The 21428-nt window shown below is 47.6% G+C and overlaps 1 protein-coding gene across 6 annotated transcripts in view; it reads right to left on the bottom strand.

Moving 5' to 3' along the window:
• Positions 1-21428, bottom strand: part of TACC2 (transforming acidic coiled-coil containing protein 2) — a 209638-nt gene that overhangs the window by 176594 nt on the left and 11616 nt on the right. For 3 of the 6 annotated variants that reach the window (XM_030202589.1, XM_030202591.1, XM_030202586.1), the window contains exons 1-3: positions 14709-15539; positions 9475-9523; positions 9075-9125 (exon numbers count right to left, since the gene is read on the bottom strand). In XM_030202589.1, the coding sequence (XP_030058449.1) occupies positions 9075-9125; positions 9475-9507 (84 nt within the window). In that variant the 5' untranslated portion in view covers positions 9508-9523; positions 14709-15539. Of the gene's footprint in view, positions 1-9074; positions 9126-9474; positions 9524-14708; positions 15540-16727; positions 16866-21428 lie in introns of those variants that run through there. The other 3 variants (XM_030202588.1, XM_030202587.1, XM_030202590.1) reach the window with 3 other exon arrangements.

Below are 21428 nucleotides of genomic sequence, written 5' to 3' on the forward strand. Positions count from 1 at the left end.
CCCTTCTTCCTCAGACGCTGCCGCTCAATAGCCAGGCCGTAAGACCAAAGGGGAGGGATCCTCCATCACCACGGGACCCTGATGTAACAGGCCCTGCTCCACTGGCAGCCGCAGAGGATCGTCGACTGAGAGCCTGATCAAGTCCGCATACCAGGGACGCCTGGGCCAATCCGGACCCACCAGGATTACCCTGCCGGGATGCTTTGCCACCCGGTCTAGCACCCTGCCCAACATGGGCCAGGGCGGGAACACATAGAGAAGCTCTTGTGTCGGCCACTGTTGGAGAAGAGCATCTACTCCCAGGGATCGAGGGTCCCGTCCTCTGCTGAAAAAGCGCGGCACTTGGCAATTGGCCGATGACGCCATCAGATCTAGGCTCGGCTGGCCCCAGCGCTTCGTGATGTCCAAGAACGCCTGAGCAGATAGCTGCCACTCTCCGGGCTCCAAGGTATGGCGACTGAGAAAGTCCGCCTTGACATTCATGACTCCGGCAATGTGGGCCGCTGAAAGCTGCTCCAGGTTCGCTTCCGCCCACTGGCAAAGATTCATAGCCTCCTTGGCTTGAGGGGCGCTCTTGGTACCTCCCTGGCGGTTGACATAGGCCACAGCCGTGGCATTGTCCGACAGGACCCGTACAGGCTTCAACACCAGTACCGGGATGAACTCCAAAAGCGCCAACCGAATGGCTCTGAGTTCCAGGAGGTTGATAGACCACTTTGCCTCTGCAGGAGACCAGAGCCCCTGCGCTGTCCTTCCTAAGCAGTGGGCTCCCCAGCCCGACAACGAGGCGTCCGTCGTGACGACAATCCACTCTGGGGTCACCAGAGGCATTCCCGCAGACAACTTGTCTGTCTGCATCCACCAGCTCAGCGCCTTGCGCACTGCTGGGTCCAAGGGAAGGCGCACAGCATAATCCTCCGACATCGGAGTCCAGCGCTGCAGCAAAGAGTGTTGAAGTGGTCTCATATGAGCCCTGGCCCAGGGCACAACTTCCATCGTGGCCGTCATAGAGCCCAACAGCTGCACATAGTCCCAAGCCCGAAGGGGAGAGGCTACTAGGAACTGGTCCACCTGAGCCTGAAGTTTGACAATCCGATTGTCTGGCAGGAACACTCTGCCCACTTGGGTGTCGAATCGAACTCCCAGGTACTCCAGGGACTGAGTCGGGCGCAGCTGGCTTTTCTCCCAGTTGATGATCCATCCCAGGGAGCTCAAAAGAGCAACTACCCGGTCCACAGCTTTGCCGCACTCTGCATAAGAGGGGGCTCGGATCAACCAGTCGTCCAGATAAGGATGGACTTGTACCCCTTCCTTTCGTAGGAAGGCCGCGATGACCACCATTACTTTGGAAAAGGTCCGCGGAGCAGTAGCCAACCCGAAAGGGAGGGCTCTGAACTGGAAGTGTTGTCCCAGGACTGCAAAACGCAGAAAGCGTTGATGAGGAGGCCAGATGGGAATATGCAGGTACGCTTCCTTGATGTCCAAGGATGCCAGGAACTCTCCTGCCTTCACTGCCGCTATAACAGAGCGGAGAGTCTCCATGCGAAAGTGCCGCACTTTCAAGGCCCGATTGACCCCTTTGAGATCGAGGATAGGCCGGACAGAACCTCCTTTCTTTGGTACCACAAAGTAAATGGAGTAACGTCCCTTGCCAAGCTGACTTTCTGGCACCGGAACGACTGCGCCCAGGCGGATCAGATTGTCCAAGGTCTGCTGCACTGCCACAGCTTTGACCGGAGACTTGCAGGGAGAGAGTACAAACCCGTCTTTTAAGGGTTGGCAGAACTCTAGTTTGTAGCCGTCTCTGATGACTTCCAGCACCCACGCGTCTGAAGTTATTGTGGTCCACTCGCCCAGAAACGAGGACAGCCGTCCTCCAATCTGCACTGGGGCGTGGACCAAGACCCCGTCATTGGGTACGAGACCCTGGGGGAGGACCGGAGGGAGCACCTCCGGGACGGCGGTCTCTGCGAAAGGAATGCTGCTTGGGGGAGAAATTCCTCTTCAAGGAAGAGGGGGCAGAGGAACCCGACTTGCCCGGGCGGTACCGACGGGCTTCCTGCAACCGTCCTCTGGAGGTACCGGGACGAGTACTAGCCCGAGCCCTGACCTCTGGTAATTTCTTGCCCTTAGACGTGCCGAGATCGGTCACGATTTTGTCCAGCTCGACCCCAAAGAGCAGCTTGCCTTTAAAAGGCAACCTAGCCAGGCGGGATTTAGAGGCGTGGTCAGCAGACCAATGTTTCAGCCAAAGCCACCGCCGCGCAGAGATTGTCTGAGCCATGCCTTTCGCTGAGGCCCTCAAGACATCATACAGCAAGTCTGCCAAATAGGCTAAGCCCGATTCCAGGGCCGGCCAATCAGCCCTCAAGGAATGATCCGAGGGGAAAGCCCGCTGCACCATAGTCAGGCACGCCCTGGCCACATAGGAGCCGCAAACTGAGGCCTGCAAACTTAAAGCAGCCGCCTCAAAGGACGACCTTAAGGCCGCCTCCAATCTTCTGTCTTGGGCGTCCTTTAGGGCCGTGCCACCTTCCACCGGCAACGTCGTTTTCTTAGTCACCGCAGTGATTAAAGAATCCACGGTAGGCCACAGATAGGCCTCACGTTCACTCACAGCCAAAGGATAGAGGCGGGACATAGCCCTAGCCACTTTAAGGCTCGCTTCTGGGACATCCCATTGAGCCGAAATTAAGGTGTGCATGGCATCATGCACGTGGAAGGTTCTAGGCGGGCGCTTCGTCCCCAGCATAATGGCAGAGCCAACAGGGGCTGAGGGAGAGACGTCCTCCGGAGAGGAAATCTTCAAAGTGTCCATGGCCTGTAACAACAGGTTGGGCAAATCCTCTGGGCTAAAAAGCCGCGCTGCAGAGGGGTCATCCGCTCCATCCGAGCGGGGATCCGTCTCCTCCAAGGAATCCGCAAAGGACCGTTGGGAGACCTCAGACACGCTGCCCTCATCTACATCGGAGGAGACAAATTCCTCCAAGGCCTGGGAATCAACCCGAGGACGTTTACCTCTGGGAACCTCAACCTCTTTACCAGACGAGGGAGCAGGGGCAGCGTTGTGCATGAGGAAGGCCTGATGCAGCAGCAAAACAAACTTGGGGGAGAAACCCCCCAGACTGTGCACTTCCGCAGCCTGGGCAACAGCCCTAGACGCACCCTCAACCGGCGCTCGCAATAGCGGGGGAGAGACATGCTGCGCATCCAAAATGGCGTCCGGCGCGACACTCCGCGAAGGAGCCGCGCGGGAAGAACGGCTCTTAACTTTAGCCGCTTCTGTGCCGTCGCCCAAATTAAGGGCGTTCATGGCATTAATGTCTCCAACCTCAAGGGCGGCCCAAGAAGAAGCCGTCCGAGCCGCGTGGCCGGCCAAGATGGCGGAGGCGAGGAGCGGGGGATGGGCGTTTATGGCGGGAAAAACCGCCACGCCGGAGGAAGGACCGGGACATTCATCGGTCACGAAACTGTCACCCAACAAGGGCGAATCAGGCTTTAAGATCCCCGCATCCCCTCTAGAAGCGCTCAAGCGACCCGGGGAGCGACCCTTTGCGCCCTCGCCCTCCGACGCCATATGCCACGAGGAGAAGAATCGGGGAACCCCCTGCCCGCTATAAAAAGGTAAAAATTACCTGCTGTCCGCTCCGAGTTGTAACGACCTGGTGTCCCAGTGAGTAGCTGCAATAGACGCTTAAATAAACGTCGAAATAAACGCCTTTAAGGACGTTCAAAATTTTTTTTTTTTTTTTTTTTTAACGGAGCCAGCGGGAGGGGGGAGAAAAGGAGGGACCTGGCACCACCAGGTTTGCACTTGCTCAAAAGAGCCCTCAACCCCAGGCACTCAACAAAACCTAAAAATTAGGCTTGGAGGCCTAGCCAGAGCTGCTGCTGTGTGTGACCACCACCTGCTGAGATAGAGAACATACTGAGGAGTTTCCGGCAGCACATGACCACATATAGGGAGGCAAAAGTTTGCTCTCTATCTCCACCTGCTGGTAGATGGACACAACCCACCAGTCTATGGATTGATCAGCTTGATGATATGGAAGCAGGAGTTAATGGGGAGTGGAGTCCAGGCAAAAAATTGAGTGAATGGAAACTAGATTATGTAAATTGTCACGTCAGTTATACAAAACCCACATGGACACAGCAACAAAGCTGAGAAATCTGAACCAGGACTTCTGAATGATAGAAACACAGAAACGTGATGGCAGATAAGCACCAAGTGGTCCATTCCTCTAAGATCTAAGACAGAACCACAGGAAAGAATTTATGCTACGGAGCAAATTAGCTGCTGATCAGATAAAGGTTTAAATTTGTCTATCAAGGAAATCCAGGATCACTTAGAGAAACATATACAAATTCCAGACAGGTGGAGAGGTAACAATTATGCCTTTGAATTAATTAAATGCTTCAATAGTATTTTTAAATCTGAAGTGTTCAATGCAATCTGGCAATCAGCTTTCCATAAACTTATAGCTGATAAAAGTACAGATATTTGTTTCCAAAATGTTGATTTTGTAAATTAAGTCCCTGATGATGTACACGTGGAAAAACCGGCACATACATGTGTATATCTGATCTGTGTGTGTGTTGGAAAGGGGTGGTGGCTAGGGACTCTTGAACATGGGAGTAGCGGGGGGACGAGTTAACAGTAGGGTAACCATATGTCCTGTTTTTGGACGCATTCAGAGATGTCCTCCAGGATTATTAATTTTTAGGAAAATGTCCTCTTTTTCTTTTACGTGCCTATGACCAACGCTCTTACCCACATAATGAGAGAAAGCATCTCTGGCCTATTAGTTAGGACACATGGGGGCGCTCGAGAGAGAGAAGGGCATTGGTGATCTGTTTCCCTGCTAGTTGAATCTATCAAAGGAATTTTGTTCACGCAGAACAATTGTAAGTATATGTCATGCAAAGGCTTTCACACGTGTCTCAGAAGCCAGACAGTGTTATTGAGGGTTATCTGTTCTTCTGTTAAGTACTTATGGGCTCAGACTTGGTCCAACTCAAATCCAAAGTTTTTGAAAAGTAATCACTATCTACTGCTGTACTGTAAGTCAGTCTGTTTGATGTGTGTTCGTTAACTAAAGGCTATGATTAAATACTTCATTAGCAAAGGTCGCAACCATTTTTATTTTTTCTGTCATGGTTTTTTTTGTCTCCTCAAATAGGTGACCCTAGGTATGAGTGTGTGACATGGGGGTGTGAGACAGGGAGTAAGAAATGACTGGGTGGAAGGTAGTGAAGGAATGAGAAACAGAGGAGTGAAGGGGGGGGGGCTGATGGGGGGTAACAGTGGGAACTGGGAAGCTGGACCCTCCAGCCCAACACTCTCTCTTGCTGAATTCTGCCACCCCCTCCCCATCTCTCTAACTCTTCTCCTGTCCCCTCCAATGACGCATCTCTTTGCATCTCTCCCTCTCTCCTACCCAACCAGTGCTGCCACCCCCCCCCCCCCCCTTCCAATAACCTCCTAGCAGTTTCTCTCAGTTCCCCTGCTAATGCCCTTCTGTCAGGCAGGGGTCAAATGGAGGAGCAGAAATCAAAAAGAAGAGAAAAGACAAAGAAAGAAGATTCATTACATCTACCATTTGTAACCGGTCACACACCTCCACGAAGTTCAATGCAGCTAAGAAAATAACTATTAATACTTAGGAGCTTAACAATAAGTAAATCAAAACGAGCATCTTTAAGCAATAAAAATGCTTTCAATTGCTTGCAGGATAGTTTATAGTGGGATAATTCTCTTATTGTGATGGATCGATTATTCCACTACTTCACAGACTGATAAGCTAATGCAATTCTAGTTGACGTCTAGAGGTACGTTCACAATTCCTAACAGGAAAATCAATACGATTATGAAGGTATTGTGGTGCCCGAACATACAGTATCCAAAAGACCAGTGTACATAGTTTAAAAATAGCCCAAGCCTCAACAGGCCACTAATGTCAATTCTTAAACAAAGGTGTAATTTTGAAGATCTAGATAATAACCACTCTGCTATATTTTGCAATGTTTGCAGCCTTTTACAACTGGCATAAATTATGTTACAATAATGAGAGTCTGTACTATTAATCTAAAATGGTCAGGTTCAAAATAACCTCTAATCTGCCTTAATTTCCTTAATGTCTCAAAAACTTTCTTAGATACAGCTCAAAAACAGAAGACATATGGAACAGTAAACAGAAGGAGAACACAGACACCAGAGGGAGTCAAGAGAAGATAGAAAGTGGAACAGAGCATACGAAAAAGATAAAGAAACAGTGGAGAAATAAAACAAGAGAGACCAAAAATAGAAAACTATTTTATTTTCTGAAAATAAGACATAAGATATGTTGAGTCAGATCAAGGTCTATCAGGACCATCTGACAGTGGCCAGTCTGGGTCACAAGTACCCAGCAGATCCCCAGAAGTAGATCTAGTTCTCATAGCCCATTTCCATGGATAAACGAGGGCTCTCCAAAATCTACCTGGCTAATAATTTGCTGTGGACCTTTCCTCCAGTAACTTATCCAAAGCTCTTTTAAATCCTACCATGATAGATGCCCTAATTAACCAGTATAAATGTAGCATGACATGAGTTAATTTTCAGAGTTATTGCTTTTGATGGAATCAGATACAAATATATATAAATATATGGCAACTTGAGCAGAAATCAGACACTGCCCCCATCCCCTTGAAGGCCACTTGTAACAATAGAACTAGCTAGATGGATACTAAAAGTCAATCACCACATCTCCAAAGAAAAGAGTCTGTATATCGACAGAAATCAAAAAGATTGGATAACAAAAGTCAAGCAAATCAGCCAGAAACTCACTTAATCACAAAGACTGGGAAGCCCATCTGCCTGAAACTCACAGACAATGACCCACCTAATCTCTTCAAGTATTGTAATGATTAGATCTGCCTCACCCGTTTGAGCAGCAGAAGACAGGGGCTCTCTCCAGTAAATAATTTGCATGTTCCCACCACCTATTCTGATCTCATACTCCCCCAGACTGCTCTTACACAGTCCAGGAATTAACGAACTCCATAATCAGAAGGACTCGCTGGGATATAAAAAGATAGTTTATTTCAATCTTACCAATAGCAGTACAGGCAAATCAGGTATTCGTATGGTTTGAACAGCAGTCCACGATACGTCTGTCACCCTCCTTCTCTTGTAGCCTTCCTTCTGTTGTCTGATCTAATACCCTTCTGACTCCCATTTTTATACTATTTTCACCCTATTCATTTCAATGGACCCTAGCTTTGTCACCAGGGTTCTTGGACCTTATCAGTTGATCAAAATGACTTCACATACTATCAAGCTCTAAGTATAAACAAGATATGCTCAGAGTGCATCTTATTAGATGACTTTGCATTTTCCCCAAACTCTCCCTAGCTCTCTCCTTTGGATGTTCTCACCCGGGGTGCAGCTGACCCAGTACTATCTCTACACAACCATAGCAACTCTTGCTCATGACGTCTTGTAGGTGCCAGTCTCCTCATTATCTACAGAGTAGATTCCCTCCACCCTCTGTCAGCTCTCTGAGCACTTACTTCAGCATTTGCTACAGTAAAATGTAACTGTGTCAAAGGTGATCTCTGATTCTTACAGGCCTAGCTCTTAGCCTGAGCCCTGAGCCATTCTCCTGTATCCCAAGCAAGTGACAGTATATTTCTTCAGTATCTCTGGGTGATGTAAGCTAGCATGCTCCATCTCAAAAACTAGCTTTACCTAAGTTTTCATTGGATCAATACACCCCACCTGACTTCAGCCTATTGGCCCAACAAGAAATGATAAAACCTGGAACACAGTCCACCCCCCCCCCCCCTCGCCTCTCTTCTGGACGATCTGCACCTCTCTGGACCTTCACTGAATCTCTCTGGGAGAAGACAGGTTCCACTCTCAACAAATCTGCCAAAAAAAACTGTTTTTTTCCCAGCAAGGACCTCCTTCATCTCTCCAACCAGCAGCAGAAAGAATTCATCTGAGCCTCAATCAAAGTGAGTTACTATTAATCCAGCCTAATTAATAATTCAGACTTTCTAACAATATTTATCTTGTGGCACATTTCCTTTGTGTAAAATCCCTAAAAACTGCATTCTAACATTATTGCATTACCTGTATTGTAAAGAAACATTATTGCTATAAATCTGGTCCTTAATGTTCTGAGCACATGTCCTTAAATATTATACAGTGCAGCTTAATGGAGTTCCCCAAATATATCCTTTTATCCCCTTTTTCATAAAGAGCATTGGGATTCAACCCAAAATGGGTGTTCCACTTCTGAACAAAAACAAAACAAAACAAAACAAGAATTTAGCAAGTTTAGCTCTTTCAGGTGTCAATTTCCATTTTGCTCAAGACTCTGGATCACTAACATGTTGTGTCAAGTTGGGTAGCTGTCATGTCCGTCCACTTCAATGCACAGAACTAAAAGATTATAAAGGCAATACCTGGTTTATTGGACTACCAATAGGTTTCCTAATTCAGTTTATGAAGGGATTGATGTTGCCACGACGGTCAGGGGTTTTTATTCTATGCCAGGCCATGTCCGGGCTCCGGTACTGGACATCAGAAGCTAAACATCCTATCGGTCAATATTCAGATCAGTGCGCGGTTAGTTTGGTGGATAAGGTTAGGACAGGTTTCTTTGCTGTCCTAATTTTATCCACTTACTTAACCGGTTAGGGGACTTAATGTCACCATTAACTAGCTAAATAGCAGCTCTGCCCAAACTCCACCCCAGTACTAATCGCTTTGAATATTGAACCCGTAAGATAATAAACAAGGGGGAAACACTATATATAGTACTAATCCACTGTCCTCTCCCCCCCACCCCCCACCCCCAGCTCAGAGGACAACAAACCTCTTCCTGCCCTGCAAAACTCTGATAACATTTTCCCACTTCAGGCTAGACTGTAGACACTACAGCACAATCTGTTTGCCTTACGTCCCACGCTGCTTCTAATCCTGTTCCTCCTGGAACCAGTGTTATAACAAACAAAAACACGGACGCTGCGGTGCATTTAACATACTGACATCAAGCATGCAGAGCAAGGGAAGGCAACTCCCATACCTGATGGGTCCCCAGGTCTGGAGGAAGCGGGATGTCACCAGTGACCCCAGGCTAAAAGCAAACATTGGACACAGTTTAATACATGGCATTTCTGCTCTCTCCCTTCTGCTACAATCGTTTCACCTCACTGCCACCTTTTCGTGGAGTTATTGCAAAGGTGCCCTCAAGAGCAGCCACTAATGGTACAACAAAAGGTGTGAGAGGCTGTGAGTATGAGTGAGAGTGTGTGTATCTGTGAGAGTGTGTGGGTGAGGGTGTGAGCATACACTCCTCTTTATTTCCCTTTTTACAGCCCTCCATCCCCTCAGCTCTGATTGACTCTGTGCAGCAGATGAAACCAGCTCCTCTTTGCATCTCGGCTCATTTCACATGCAGTAACATCATGTTTCAACCAACCCACCTGGTTGTCTGCACTGCTGCCTTCATTCCCCATAGCTCAAGGAAGGAAGCTGGAAGAGAGAAGAGAAATAAAGGAGAAAGCTGCATGACACAGGGGAAACCTTCCCACTACCCTCCCGCTGTCTAACCCAGCAGTGTGCCAGCTCTGGGCAGTTCAGTATGTGCCTGGACACAGCATAGCATAAGGTCTGTAGAGGAGGCTCTCGGAGTGGTGAACGTTCTCACCAGTAAAGCTCCAGCATCTCACTGCAGGACGTACACACTGGCCACAAGGGCAGTGACCTCCCTGTGCCATGGCTCACTCAGAGCTTATATTCCTGCTCAGGCATTTGGCTTCTCTTAATACCTAGGACAGCGTGTCCTAAAAGACCACAAGAAGCAGCTGTGTTCAATGTTAGTATGTCCAAAATGATGTGATGTCATCAACAGAATGCCATTTCATCATGAGTTATAGACCGATCCTCGTTTTCTGACTCCAATCCCAATACACCCTCTTGCTTACTGGTCTGCAAAATACGCTGTGGAGGGAGCTGAAAAACCATGACCCAAGGAACATCTCCAAATGACATGGAGTTTAGGGCTAAGCATGAGAAGAGAAACAAACTTATCAGTTGCCTGACCCCAGCCTAGCCCCAGCCCTAGCCAACGGACTAGTCCTGGTTTCTGTGTGTGTGTGTGGGGGGGGGGGGGGGGGGGGGGTCACTGTATAAAGGCCGTTGAAATGAAATTTGAAAGCACCAGGACCAAAAACCTACCTCTTCAAAAAGGCCTACCCTAACGACCCCATGTAACCCTCTTCACCTACCAACATAGCATGACTATGATCGAACAGGACAACACGCAATCTTCATCCATTCCAACCCTCCACTTATACCTCATACGATCATTATACAACTTTGTATTTGTTATCCACCAACTGGACAAACGCCTTTGACAGTACTATGTAAGCCACACTGAGCCTGCAAATAGGTGGGAAAATGTGGGGTACAAATGTAACAAATATATAAATAAATAAAAGTACTTGTTCCTTAGCATGTTAAGCTGTGTGATCATCCAGGGTATTTGCTGATTAATGCTTCTAAGACCACCAGAATGAAGTCATGGCACCTGTGAGGAACCCCTGAGGGTCAGGGAAGAAGGGATCTGGGAGAGGAGCAAGATGGGTAGGTTTCATACCCGGGATTCCAACTACAAGTCCCAGGATCCTAGTGGCTGGGAAATCATGCCCCCACAGAGGCATAAGTTTCCCAAGAGCCGGAGAAGGGAGGAGGACTACAGTTCCCAAGAACCCCTGCAAAGCCCTGGGAGCAAGCAAAGGGAGCAGAAAGGGAAATACAAGTCCCAGGATCCCGAGGGACAGGAGGGGGATTGGCTGAGGAGGAATAATCAGGAGGGAGAGGACCAGCTGGGGACCATAAAGGGAGAGGAGCCCATGGAGAAAGAGGTTGAAGAGGAGATCCAAGCCCAAGATGACTGGGGAAGTGAGCCCATGGAGATTGCTACTCTAGCTCAGGTACAAGGGAAGAAGCTGAAAGGCTTCATAACAAACCTTCTTCAAGGCTGGGGAAAGCTTGGAGGAAAAGTTAAGCAGCTGTTCCACTCAAGGGGGAGAAAGGTGCCGTGCTGTAAAGCAGTGAATGATTTCAGCTGTAGCCAGAAGTCCGACCCGGCTGGAGAAACAGGTAGTGACTTGAACTGTGTCCAGGAACCTGGCCATGCTGGGGAAGCAGTGAGTGATTTGAACTATGTCCAGAAGTCATGCCATGCTGGGGAAACAGTGAGGGATTTAAACTGTGTCCAGAAGTCATGCCATGCTAGGAAGCAGTGAGTAATTTAAACTGTGTCCAGAAGTGGTACCACGCTGGACCTTTGGCGTTGCAAAGGCAAAGCAGAAAGTTTCCAGGTGGCTCAGCTGCAGCAATCTCAAGGCAGCTAAGGGTGAGGCTAGCTGCCAAACTTCCAAGCAAGACTGGAGGGCTAAAATATCTGGACCGGACCGAAAAGGGAATCTGGAAAGTCTATGGCAGCCACCGGTTCTGGCCACCAGAGGGCGAGAGGAGCACAAACCAAGAAAAACAGTCACAACCGTGACAGCGGGATTGCTCGGCTGCCTATCGGAGCGCAGGTTTGAGTCTTCATCTCTGTACTCCCGACAGGCACAAGAACTCACAACCGAAACAGGTGAATAGTGGAGTGCCACAGGGATCTCTACTGGGACTGGTGCTATTTAACATATTTATAAATGATATGGAAATCGGAATGACAAGTGAGATAAACTCATTTTACATGGTATGTGATACTTTATACCCGAGTTTGATTTGCCTTTGCCATTCTCAGGGCACAGACCGTGGAAGTCTGCCCAGCACTGTTCTTGTATTAAGTTCTGAAGCTAACGTTGAAGCCCCTTAAAATTTACACTCCAGCCCCTATGTATCTATTCAGTCACGATCAGGGCATAGACCGTAGAAGTCTGCCCAGCATCGGTTTCGCTTCCCAATTACCGGCGTCGCCACCTAATCTTATTGGACAGAAAACCGAAGGTAGGGTTAAATGGCCATTTTTCTCAGTGGAAGAGGGTGAATAGTGGAGTGCCGCAGGGATCTCTACTGGGACCGGTGCTATTTAACATATTTATAAATTATATGGAAATCGGAATGACAAGTGAGATGATTAAATTTGCAGATGGCACAAAACTATTCAACATTGTCAAAACACATGCGGATTGTGAAAAATCGCAGGAAGACCTTAGGAAACTGGAAGACTGGGCATCCAAACGGCAGATGAAATGTAATGTGGACAAATGCAAAGTGATGCACATTGGGACGAATAATACGAAACATAGTTACCTGATGCTATGGTCCATCTACGGAGTCAGCAGTCAGCATTCAAGAAAAAGACCTAGGTGTCATTGTAGACAATACGCTGAAATCTTCTGCCCAGTGTGCGGCAGCAGCCAAATAAGCAAACAGGATGCTAGGAATTATTAGGAAAGGGATGGTGAATATGAGCAAGAATACTATAATACCACTGAACTGCTCCATGGTGTGACCTCACCTAGAGTATCACATTAATTTCTGGTCGACATATCTCAAAAATTATGTGGAGGGTATTTTCAAAGCACTTAGACTTACAAAGTTACGTAGAGGGACATTTTCGATATGACGTCTGACTTTGGATGTTTTGCTCAAAACTACCAGAATCCGAATAGCAAATATAGCCATTTTCGAAACAGCAAAATCTTTTTTTTTAATGGACATTGCTAGATGTTTTTGTACTCTGTGCATTTATCTTTTTGATCCATTAAAAAAAAATGCCTAAGTTAAAAACGCACAAAAGCAAGCCGTTGGGATGTAGGAGGAGCCGGCATTCTTAGTACACTGACCACACAGACATCCCAGCAGAGCACTGGAGCACCCTAGGGAGGGCACTTCACCTAAAAGCTCCCAGGTACACATCTCAGTTTCAAGTCCTGCGAGACTTCCCCTACTTCCTGCACAGTGCAGGTGCAACTCAATCTGCAGAGCCCAGCCGTGCAGGGGAAGAAAAAGGACTTTGAGGCAGTCAGGAAGAAGAGAAAATCCGAAGCCAGAGCCCTGCTGTTGAGGTAAATATGGGGAGAGGGGGGCAGGTCTGCATTTTAAAAATTGAGGGGCATGAGAGAAACTGGGTGAAGGCTGGGGAGTGGGGCATGAGAGAAACTGGGTGAAGGCTGGGGGGCATGAGAGAAACTGGGTGAAGGCTGGAGAGGGGGGCATGAGAGAATTTGAGTGAAGGCTGGGAAGGAGGGCATGAGAGAATCTGGGTGAAGGTTGGGGAGGGGGGGCATGAGAGAAACTGGGTGAAGGCTGGGGGGGCATGAGAGAAACTGGGTGAAGGCTGGAGAGGGGGGCATGAGAGAATCTGGGTGAAGGCTGGGGAGGGGGGGCATGAGAGAAAGGCAGAGATGATTGTGTTCAATAGGAGAGAGCCAGTAGGAAAGGCGAGAAATGCAGCGATTAATCATGCAATTACAATTTTTAATCAGTGCCCACTCCTAGAATTTACGTGTGCAACTGCAAGACACACCTCTGAGCCGCCCGTGGACACGCCCCCTTTGTGGCTGTGTGCTATAGCATTTAGGCGCTGGTTTCTAGAACACAGCTGGGGCAGTTCCATATATCTACAAATTAGTGAGATTATTGCCACTAAAGGGTTATAATTGGTACTTAAGGTAGGCAACCGGCAATGTTCTATCACTTCCGCATTCACATTTGCGCACTACTAGTTGGAAACTTGATAGAATCCAAGGGAGCCAGAGTGGCTGAATGTCACTGTTCTATGGGGAGCGTCAGTTGACTCCTCCCCCCTCTTCTCCACACGTCTAACCAAGGGATATGTTTACCAGCCCTCTGTTTCTGCCTCCACCACCTCCCCTGAAAGGCAAAGCCATGGATCTCTCCACTCCTAACATGAGTCCCGAGTCTCCCTCTTTCAGCCTCACATCTGCAACTCCCTTTCCACTGAACGCTTGAGGGATGTTTCCGTCTCTTTTACATCCCTGTTTTCCTCTAGAGTTCAGCACATTCAGGCCCATAAGTCTCGTTCCATAGATTTATGATGCAAACCCTGCACCATTTTTATTCCCCCATGAATTAAATAAGTTATTTAAGCAGGGCTTTTTTTTTGAGGGGGTACTTGGGGGTACTGAGTACCAGCACCTTTTCCATTGTCTGCTAAAATTGACCCAGGGAGCCAAATTTTAATGAAAGTGCTCAGGCCCTGCATACCAATTCTGCCTTGTCACAGATTCTGTAACTGGTTGCAGGGGGCCTGGCTATTGGGGGGGTCTCTCAGTGATCCCTGAAGGGTGGCCTGGCATTTTGAGTACCAGCACCTTTCTTCCTAGAAAAAAACATACTGTATTTAAGATCTCACACACTGCTAACGCTGCCTTCTAGTAACTGGCCAGTTCTCTGTGTAGTCCAGGTGCAATAGAAAAAAAACTCGACAACACTGAGTCCAAATTCCTTGTCAATCCTAAATCCGTCCTATTGCATGAAGACACTTCCCTGCCGTTCCCATAATATCCTCCCCAGCTGCTGTGTCTCAGGAGATCACAGCACACTATTTAGCTCTCACAGTGACTGCCCATATGAACACACTGCGCTGTCACTCTGCCTTGCACTCCCTCCAGTCTTGCCCTGGGCCTAGAGGGGTTTCTGAGGCCTGGGTTAGTCCCCTCTGTTATAGACTTACCTATCTTGAGCACACTAACAGGATCTCAGGCTCTTTCAGGAGAAAGTGAGGGACACCCGAGCCAACAGCTCTGCTCAGGGCACCGGAAGACAAGCCTGACCCAGCCCTACAAAACAGGGCCAATGGAGAGGACACCTTACAGGGAGAGAAGACCAGAGAAACTGCTGAAGTCATTTCCTAAATGAAGGGCATTAAATCCACTCCCTGGAGAGAAAGCTCTGAGCCAGCAGTAGGGGTTCTGGAGCTGGTGGTGAGAGGGCAGAAGCTGTGTTGCTCCAGCCCTCTCTTTGCTTGTTCTTCTCCCTCCCTGATTAATCCAGTCTAGACTAACCTGCTCAGCAAACAGCCAATCTGCCTCCACCCACAGCACTGAGCCTCACTGCACCTTCCCTGTCTCGCTGTCCTGTTCATCACTCCACCTCTTCTCCAGTGGTGAATTTTGCTGTCAACTCTTTCCCAACTTCTCCTGTCTCTCACTCCGCTCTCTTTCCTTCTCCCTGACCCCTCCATTACTCTTCCTTTCCTGCCTGTCTCTCTCTCTCTCTCTCTCTCTGTCTCCTACAACCCTCTCTCCCTTCCAATCTAAGCACCCTCTTGCCTCTAATGATAAGAAGGGGCCCAGCAGAGCATGTTCTCAGCTCCTTTTTAATATCCCCTACACTCCTGTTTAGTTTTGGTTTTCATGCAGCTTTCTTTGCTTTTGGGGGTGGGGAGGAATCTGGCTCCTTTCTCCATGTAACCCTGGCAAGATTATGAAGGATTCTGGTCCCCCCCAGGGATTCTCCAGCGGTTTAGAGATTCTTGCAAGGAAGTTCCTGTGCTAAAAGCTATGAGGTGAGAGTGTTTCCTGGGTCGGTGAGAGGTGGGTGAGCTGAGACCGCTCGCTGTCTAGAGTGTGCTGTGTAAACTCTACCAACCAGTCTGTGCAATGTGCTCTCTTTCAGGCACCACCTGTGTGGGAAGGTGTGGTACAGGATCCAGCAGCTGTGTCTGTGGCTTACAACACTCCTAAACAGTCTGAAGCAAAAGTTAGTGGAAAGCAAACGCCCAACAGAAGCTCAAAACGAACAGAGGGGCACCAGTCCTTGCTGTATAGGAACCTGTAAACTGTGCCGGCACATATCACAGGATCCCACCGTCTCCCACATGGGAAAAACATTCAGCGTAAAAGGCTCTTACTCCTGCTGCTCCTCAAACGTTGTCTATATTGTGCAGTGCAGAAAGTGTGAGGAAGGATGTTATATTGGGGAAACGGGACACATGCTAAAAACAAGAATCAACTCACACAGGTACCACATCAAGCACCACCAAGAAGAGAAAGGGGTCACCTCTGTGGGTGAGCATTTCTCAAAACCTGGCCACTGCGTCGATGACCTGACGGTCAGAATACTGAACGGAAATTTTAAAACAGTCCAGGAACGTAAGACCTTTGAAGTGACGATGGTGAAATATTTTGGTTCCCATCTGACAGGACTTAACAAGAATCGCATTACAAAACCATAAAACGATGCTACTTTGTCACCTTCTGATCACCCATCCAGCTCTCCCTGTCGCTCCCCCGGACTGTTATCGGCGTGTTTTTCATGTTTCACTGTACATATTCTCATATTGTCATCTTTTGCTTAGAACCTGCCTTCGAAAGCTTGTCAGGAAATGTATTGTTAGTGTGCAGGCTGGATGTTTTGTTTCGGTCTTAGTTTGATGGTTTCTTCACTAAATAAATGTAGCGTTCTGCATTTCACATCTCACTGTTTTGTTTTGTTTTATTTCTATTTATTACATTTAAAGTGGATTAACAACACAACCACAATACTTTACCAACCATAACATCATACAAACAGCACAATGGGCAGCTGGCACATCACAGCTTCCATGTGAGACACGTAGACTGCATACATGACACATACAAAGACTGTAACAGGAGAATCCCTACCTAGCAAGTGCACGGGATCGAAGGAGAGCAAAAGCTGTACAAAGGCAGTTATTAAATCCCATTAAATAAGTAAATAAATGACATACCAGGGTGTAACCTGAATACAGAGGCAGCTACAATCCAAAACAAGAAAAGGCAGAGCGGTGGTAACCCTGCATGATAAGGCTGGTGAATTTGTGGAGGTGGTGGAGATGAAAACAGTATCTGAATTCAAGAGAGCTTGGGACACGTCCCTAGGATCTGTAAGGGAGTGATAGGGAGAGTAGATGGCACGGACGGGCAGACTGGATAGGCCATACCCGTCTTTATCTGCCTATGTTTTTCTGGACGGAGCGGCAGGTACAATCCTCCCACCCCCATAAAACTGAGGAGTGGCCCAGACCCCTCTTACACAAAAAAGATAAGGACATAAACTCCGGGGTTTGTCCTTTTTTACGAAATGACTCGAGCTTTTCTTATTTTACCTGAGCTGCAGCTGGAAAAATTGCCAATGAGGTTATCTGAGTCTGAATTGCTAAAGACTTTTGTACTCAGCCACAAGGTCTGAGAGTCCACAGAGAAGGGAGGGCCTTGGAGTTTCTTAATCTGTTGGATTATTATTTTTTTTTTTTGGGGGGGGGGGATTTATTAAGCTCCTTTATGAAGGGAGTCATCCAATGTGGTGTACAGCAGGTACAATTTAACACAGAATTTACAGTTTTATAAATAAAGGAGTTAGCCGTGTTAGTCCACTCTGAGGAAGAAGGGCAACCTTCGAAAGATAATCAAGAAATGTATTAAGTTATGTCCAATAAAAAAGGTATCATCTTATTTTCTTTTCCATGTTTTATTTTGTTTGATTTCTATAGATTCTACATGGAATGTTGCTATTCCACTAGCAACATTCCATGTAGAAGTCGGCCCTTGTAGATCACCAATGTGGCCGCGCAGGCTTCTGCTTCTGTGAGTCTGACGTCCTGCACGTACGTGCAGGACGTCAGACTCACAGAAACAGAAGCCTGCGCAGCCTTCTACATGGAATGTTGCTAGTGGAATAGCAACATTCCATGTAGAATCTCCAATAGTAGCAACAGAACCTCAAATAGTAGCAACATTCCATGTAGAATCTCCAATAGTAGCAACATTCCATGTAGAATCTCCAATAGTATCTATTTTACTGTCATAGTAATGCTTGAATGTTTTCACTTATATACACTGTCAGTTAGCACATTTGCTTATTTCCGATCTGAGGAAGAAGGGCAACCTTCGAAAGCTAATCAAGAAATGTATTAAGTTATGTCCAATAAAAAAGGTATCATCTTATTTTCTTTTCCATGTTTTATTTTGTTTGATTTCTATTGATAACCAGTTTTATAAAGAGATCAAACAGAAGCATAGATACAGTAATCTCACCCCCGCCTACACCCCATGAGCCCTGTGAGAAGAGAATTTCCCCCTCCTATTATTAGCCCTCTGGCTACAGAGCTAAAGGAAGGAGTCAGAGAGGTCCTTATAGTACAAAGTGCCCAAAGTCACAGGGTGTCACTCAGCCGGTGACTCAGTCCTTCCAGGCCCTGTGTGAGTCAGAGCTAAAAGCAGATGGGAAACAGCCCAGAGCAGCCTGTGATTTCCCTATAAACAGTACACGCCTGACCCTGTTGCGTCACTGGGAGCTGCTGTATATTTATACTAAACATACAAGTGAACTGGGAGAAACCCAGCAGCCCAGGTGTATCCGCCGCACCCTGGCAGACCCTGATCTGGGCACACGAGTCCCTGGAGCACAGACCATGTCCTCAGACCACCAAGCAAATATCCTCCATGACCCTCCTCACAGTGACACTGGCCCCCTGATCAGAGACATGACCTCAAACCCCTTGCCCTGACCTCACTGCACACTCAAACATCACGTCTCACCTACGTTCCCCTTGCAAATGATGCTCACAGTTCAGACTTGGGTCCCGCATCTTCTGCAGAAATCAGTGACAAAACCTGAAATATTCCCCTTCACCTCCACCCCACTGACTGCACCTGTTCAGTGGAGACCTGAAGGATTGAGAGGTAGATCTGCTATGGAAATTATATCATGACTATAGAAAAATGTTAATTGTGACATGCAGAAGGAAAATACTGGGAGGGGCTGTTAGTTTAGCCCTCAGGGGAGGGGTTCTGCTCCCTGTCTGTGCAGTAAGTTAGAGAGGGTCGGTCAACGCTTATCTCACCAGCCAGAAGGGAACCAAATGTGTGTTCTGGCATCTGATGCAACAGCTCTGTAGCTGCAGGATTCAGCCCTGAATAAATCATGTTTTCAGACCACAGACACAGACACCCAAACACCCAAACCCACCTCTCCTCTCCCTCCACTCTCTATCTCAGTCGATGGCACCCTCATCCTCCCCGTCTCATCTGCACGCAACTTCGGAGTTATCTTCGACTCCTCCCTCTCCTTCTCTGCGCATATCCAGCAGATAGCCAAGACCTGTCGCTTCTTTCTCTTTAACATCAGCAAAATTCGCCCTTTCCTCTCTGAGCACACCACCCGAACTCTCATCCACTCTCTCATTACCTCTCGCCTTGACTACTGCAACCTACTCCTCACTGGCCTCCCACTTAACCATCTATCCCCCCTTCAATCCATTCAGAACTCTGCTGCGCGTCTTATCTTCCGCCTTGACCGATATGCTCATATCACCCCTCTCCTCAAGTCACTTCACTGGCTCCCGATCAGGTACCGCATACAGTTCAACTTCTCCTACTAACCTACAAATGCACTCGATCTGCAGCCCCTCAATACCTCTCTACTCTTATCTCCCTGTACGCTCCTACCCGAAACCTCCGCTCACAGGACAAATCCCTCCTCTCTGTCCCCTTCTCCACCATCGCCAACTCCAGGCTCCACCCTTTCTGCCTTGCCTCTCCCTATGCTTGGAACAAACTTCCTGAGCCCATACGCCAAGCCCCCTCCCTGCCCATCTTCAAATCCTTGCTCAAAGCCCATCTCTTCAATGTCACCTTCGGCACCTAATCATTTCACCTCTATCCAGGAAATCTATACTGCCCCAATTGACTGTCTGCACTTGTTGTCCATTAGATTGTAAGCTCCTGTGAGCAGGGACCGTCCTTCTTTGTTAAACTGTACAGTGCTGCGTAACCCTAGTAGCGCTTTAGAAATGTTAAGTAGTAGTAGACCACAGACAGAATAAGTGTGAGAAGGGGGGTTTGGGTTTAGCTGAAGCCTTTCAGGTATAGTAGGTATTTTCCTGTCCCCAGAGGGCTTCTGATCTGAGGCAAGGGGCAGCAGTGGGGATTTGAACCCTGGCTCTCAGCCCGTTGCTTTGGCCATGCACCTCATCCTCCACTCTTCCCACTTCACTCAGGTCAGCCCAGAACTGCTGCGGTCCTGGTTTTTTGCTCCACTGCGTGCTGGGAGATGTAGTCTATTTCTTAGAGAATTCAGAACTGCAACCACCATGCATGCAACGAGGCAAACCCAGGAGTGGCTGTAACCATAGGGAAAAGCAACAATTCTGATCACTAACTGCACAAGGGAGGCCTCAGATCACAGCCTGGGGAGGTGGATCCTCTTATTTTTGTTTTAATACTGATCACGTGGCACTGCAATGTGTATTTATAACCTCCTATGTCTTCGACACCTCATAAGCCGGCTCAGCTTTCAGACTCCTGTGAACAGAAACATTTTTCCACTGAGGGATTTGAAAAGCTAAACACACACTGGGGGCCTGATTCACTGAGCTTTTCTCCATACTTTGTCTATGGGGAACAGAACCAGGTGTTAGTTATTCAGGGGGCGATATTAACTGAGCAGCCGTGTATACAACACACACATACATACTAAAATGACCAAATAGAAGCATAAAATAAACTTGCATATAGGCAAATTAAATCCTAGTATTAGCAATGACACATAGTAAAGCTGCACAGTGGATTATTCGTACAACAGAATTATGATAAACGTTGGCAGGGTACATAAGAGTAGCCATACTGGGTCAGATCAATGGTCCATTTAGCCCAGTATCCTGTTTTCCAAACAGTGGCCGAGCCAGGTCACAAGTACCTGGCAGAAACCCAAATCGTGGCAACATTCCATGTAGAACCCCAAAGAATAGCAAGATTTTGGAATCCTAAAGAGTGACAACATTCCATGTAGAACCCCAAAGAATAGCAAGATTCCGGAATCCTAAAGAATGACAACATTCCATGTAGAACCCCAAAGAATAGCAACATTCCGGAATCCTAAAGAATGACAACATTCCATGTAGAACCCCAAAGAATAGCAAGATTCCGGAATCCTAAAGAATGACAACATTCCATGTAGAACCCCAAAGAATAGCAAGATTCTGGAATCGTAAAGAGTGACAAGATTCCATGGAGGAGTGGCCTAGTGGTTAGGGTGGTGGACTTTGGTCCTGAGGAACTGAGGAACTGAGTTTGATTCCCACTTCAGGCACAGGCAGCTCCTTGTGACTCTGGGCAAGTCACTTAACCCTCCGTTGCCCCATGTAAGCCGCACTGAGCCTGCCATGAGTGGGAAAGTGCGGGGTACAAATGTAACAAAATAATAAAAATAAATAAATGCAGAATCTGAGAGTAGCAACATTCCCCGGGCAAGCAGTTGCTTCCCATGTCTATCTCAATAGCAGAATTTGGACTTTTCCTCCAGGAATTTGTCCAAACCTTTTTTAAACCCAGATCTGCTAACCGGTGTTACCACATCCTGCAGCAAACAGTTCCAGAGCTTATCTATTCATTGAGTGAAAAAATATTTCCTCCTATTTGTTTTAAAAGTA

This window comes from Microcaecilia unicolor, chromosome 5 (genome assembly GCF_901765095.1).
Source record: "Microcaecilia unicolor chromosome 5, aMicUni1.1, whole genome shotgun sequence".
Taxonomy (NCBI): Eukaryota; Metazoa; Chordata; class Amphibia; order Gymnophiona; family Siphonopidae; genus Microcaecilia; species Microcaecilia unicolor.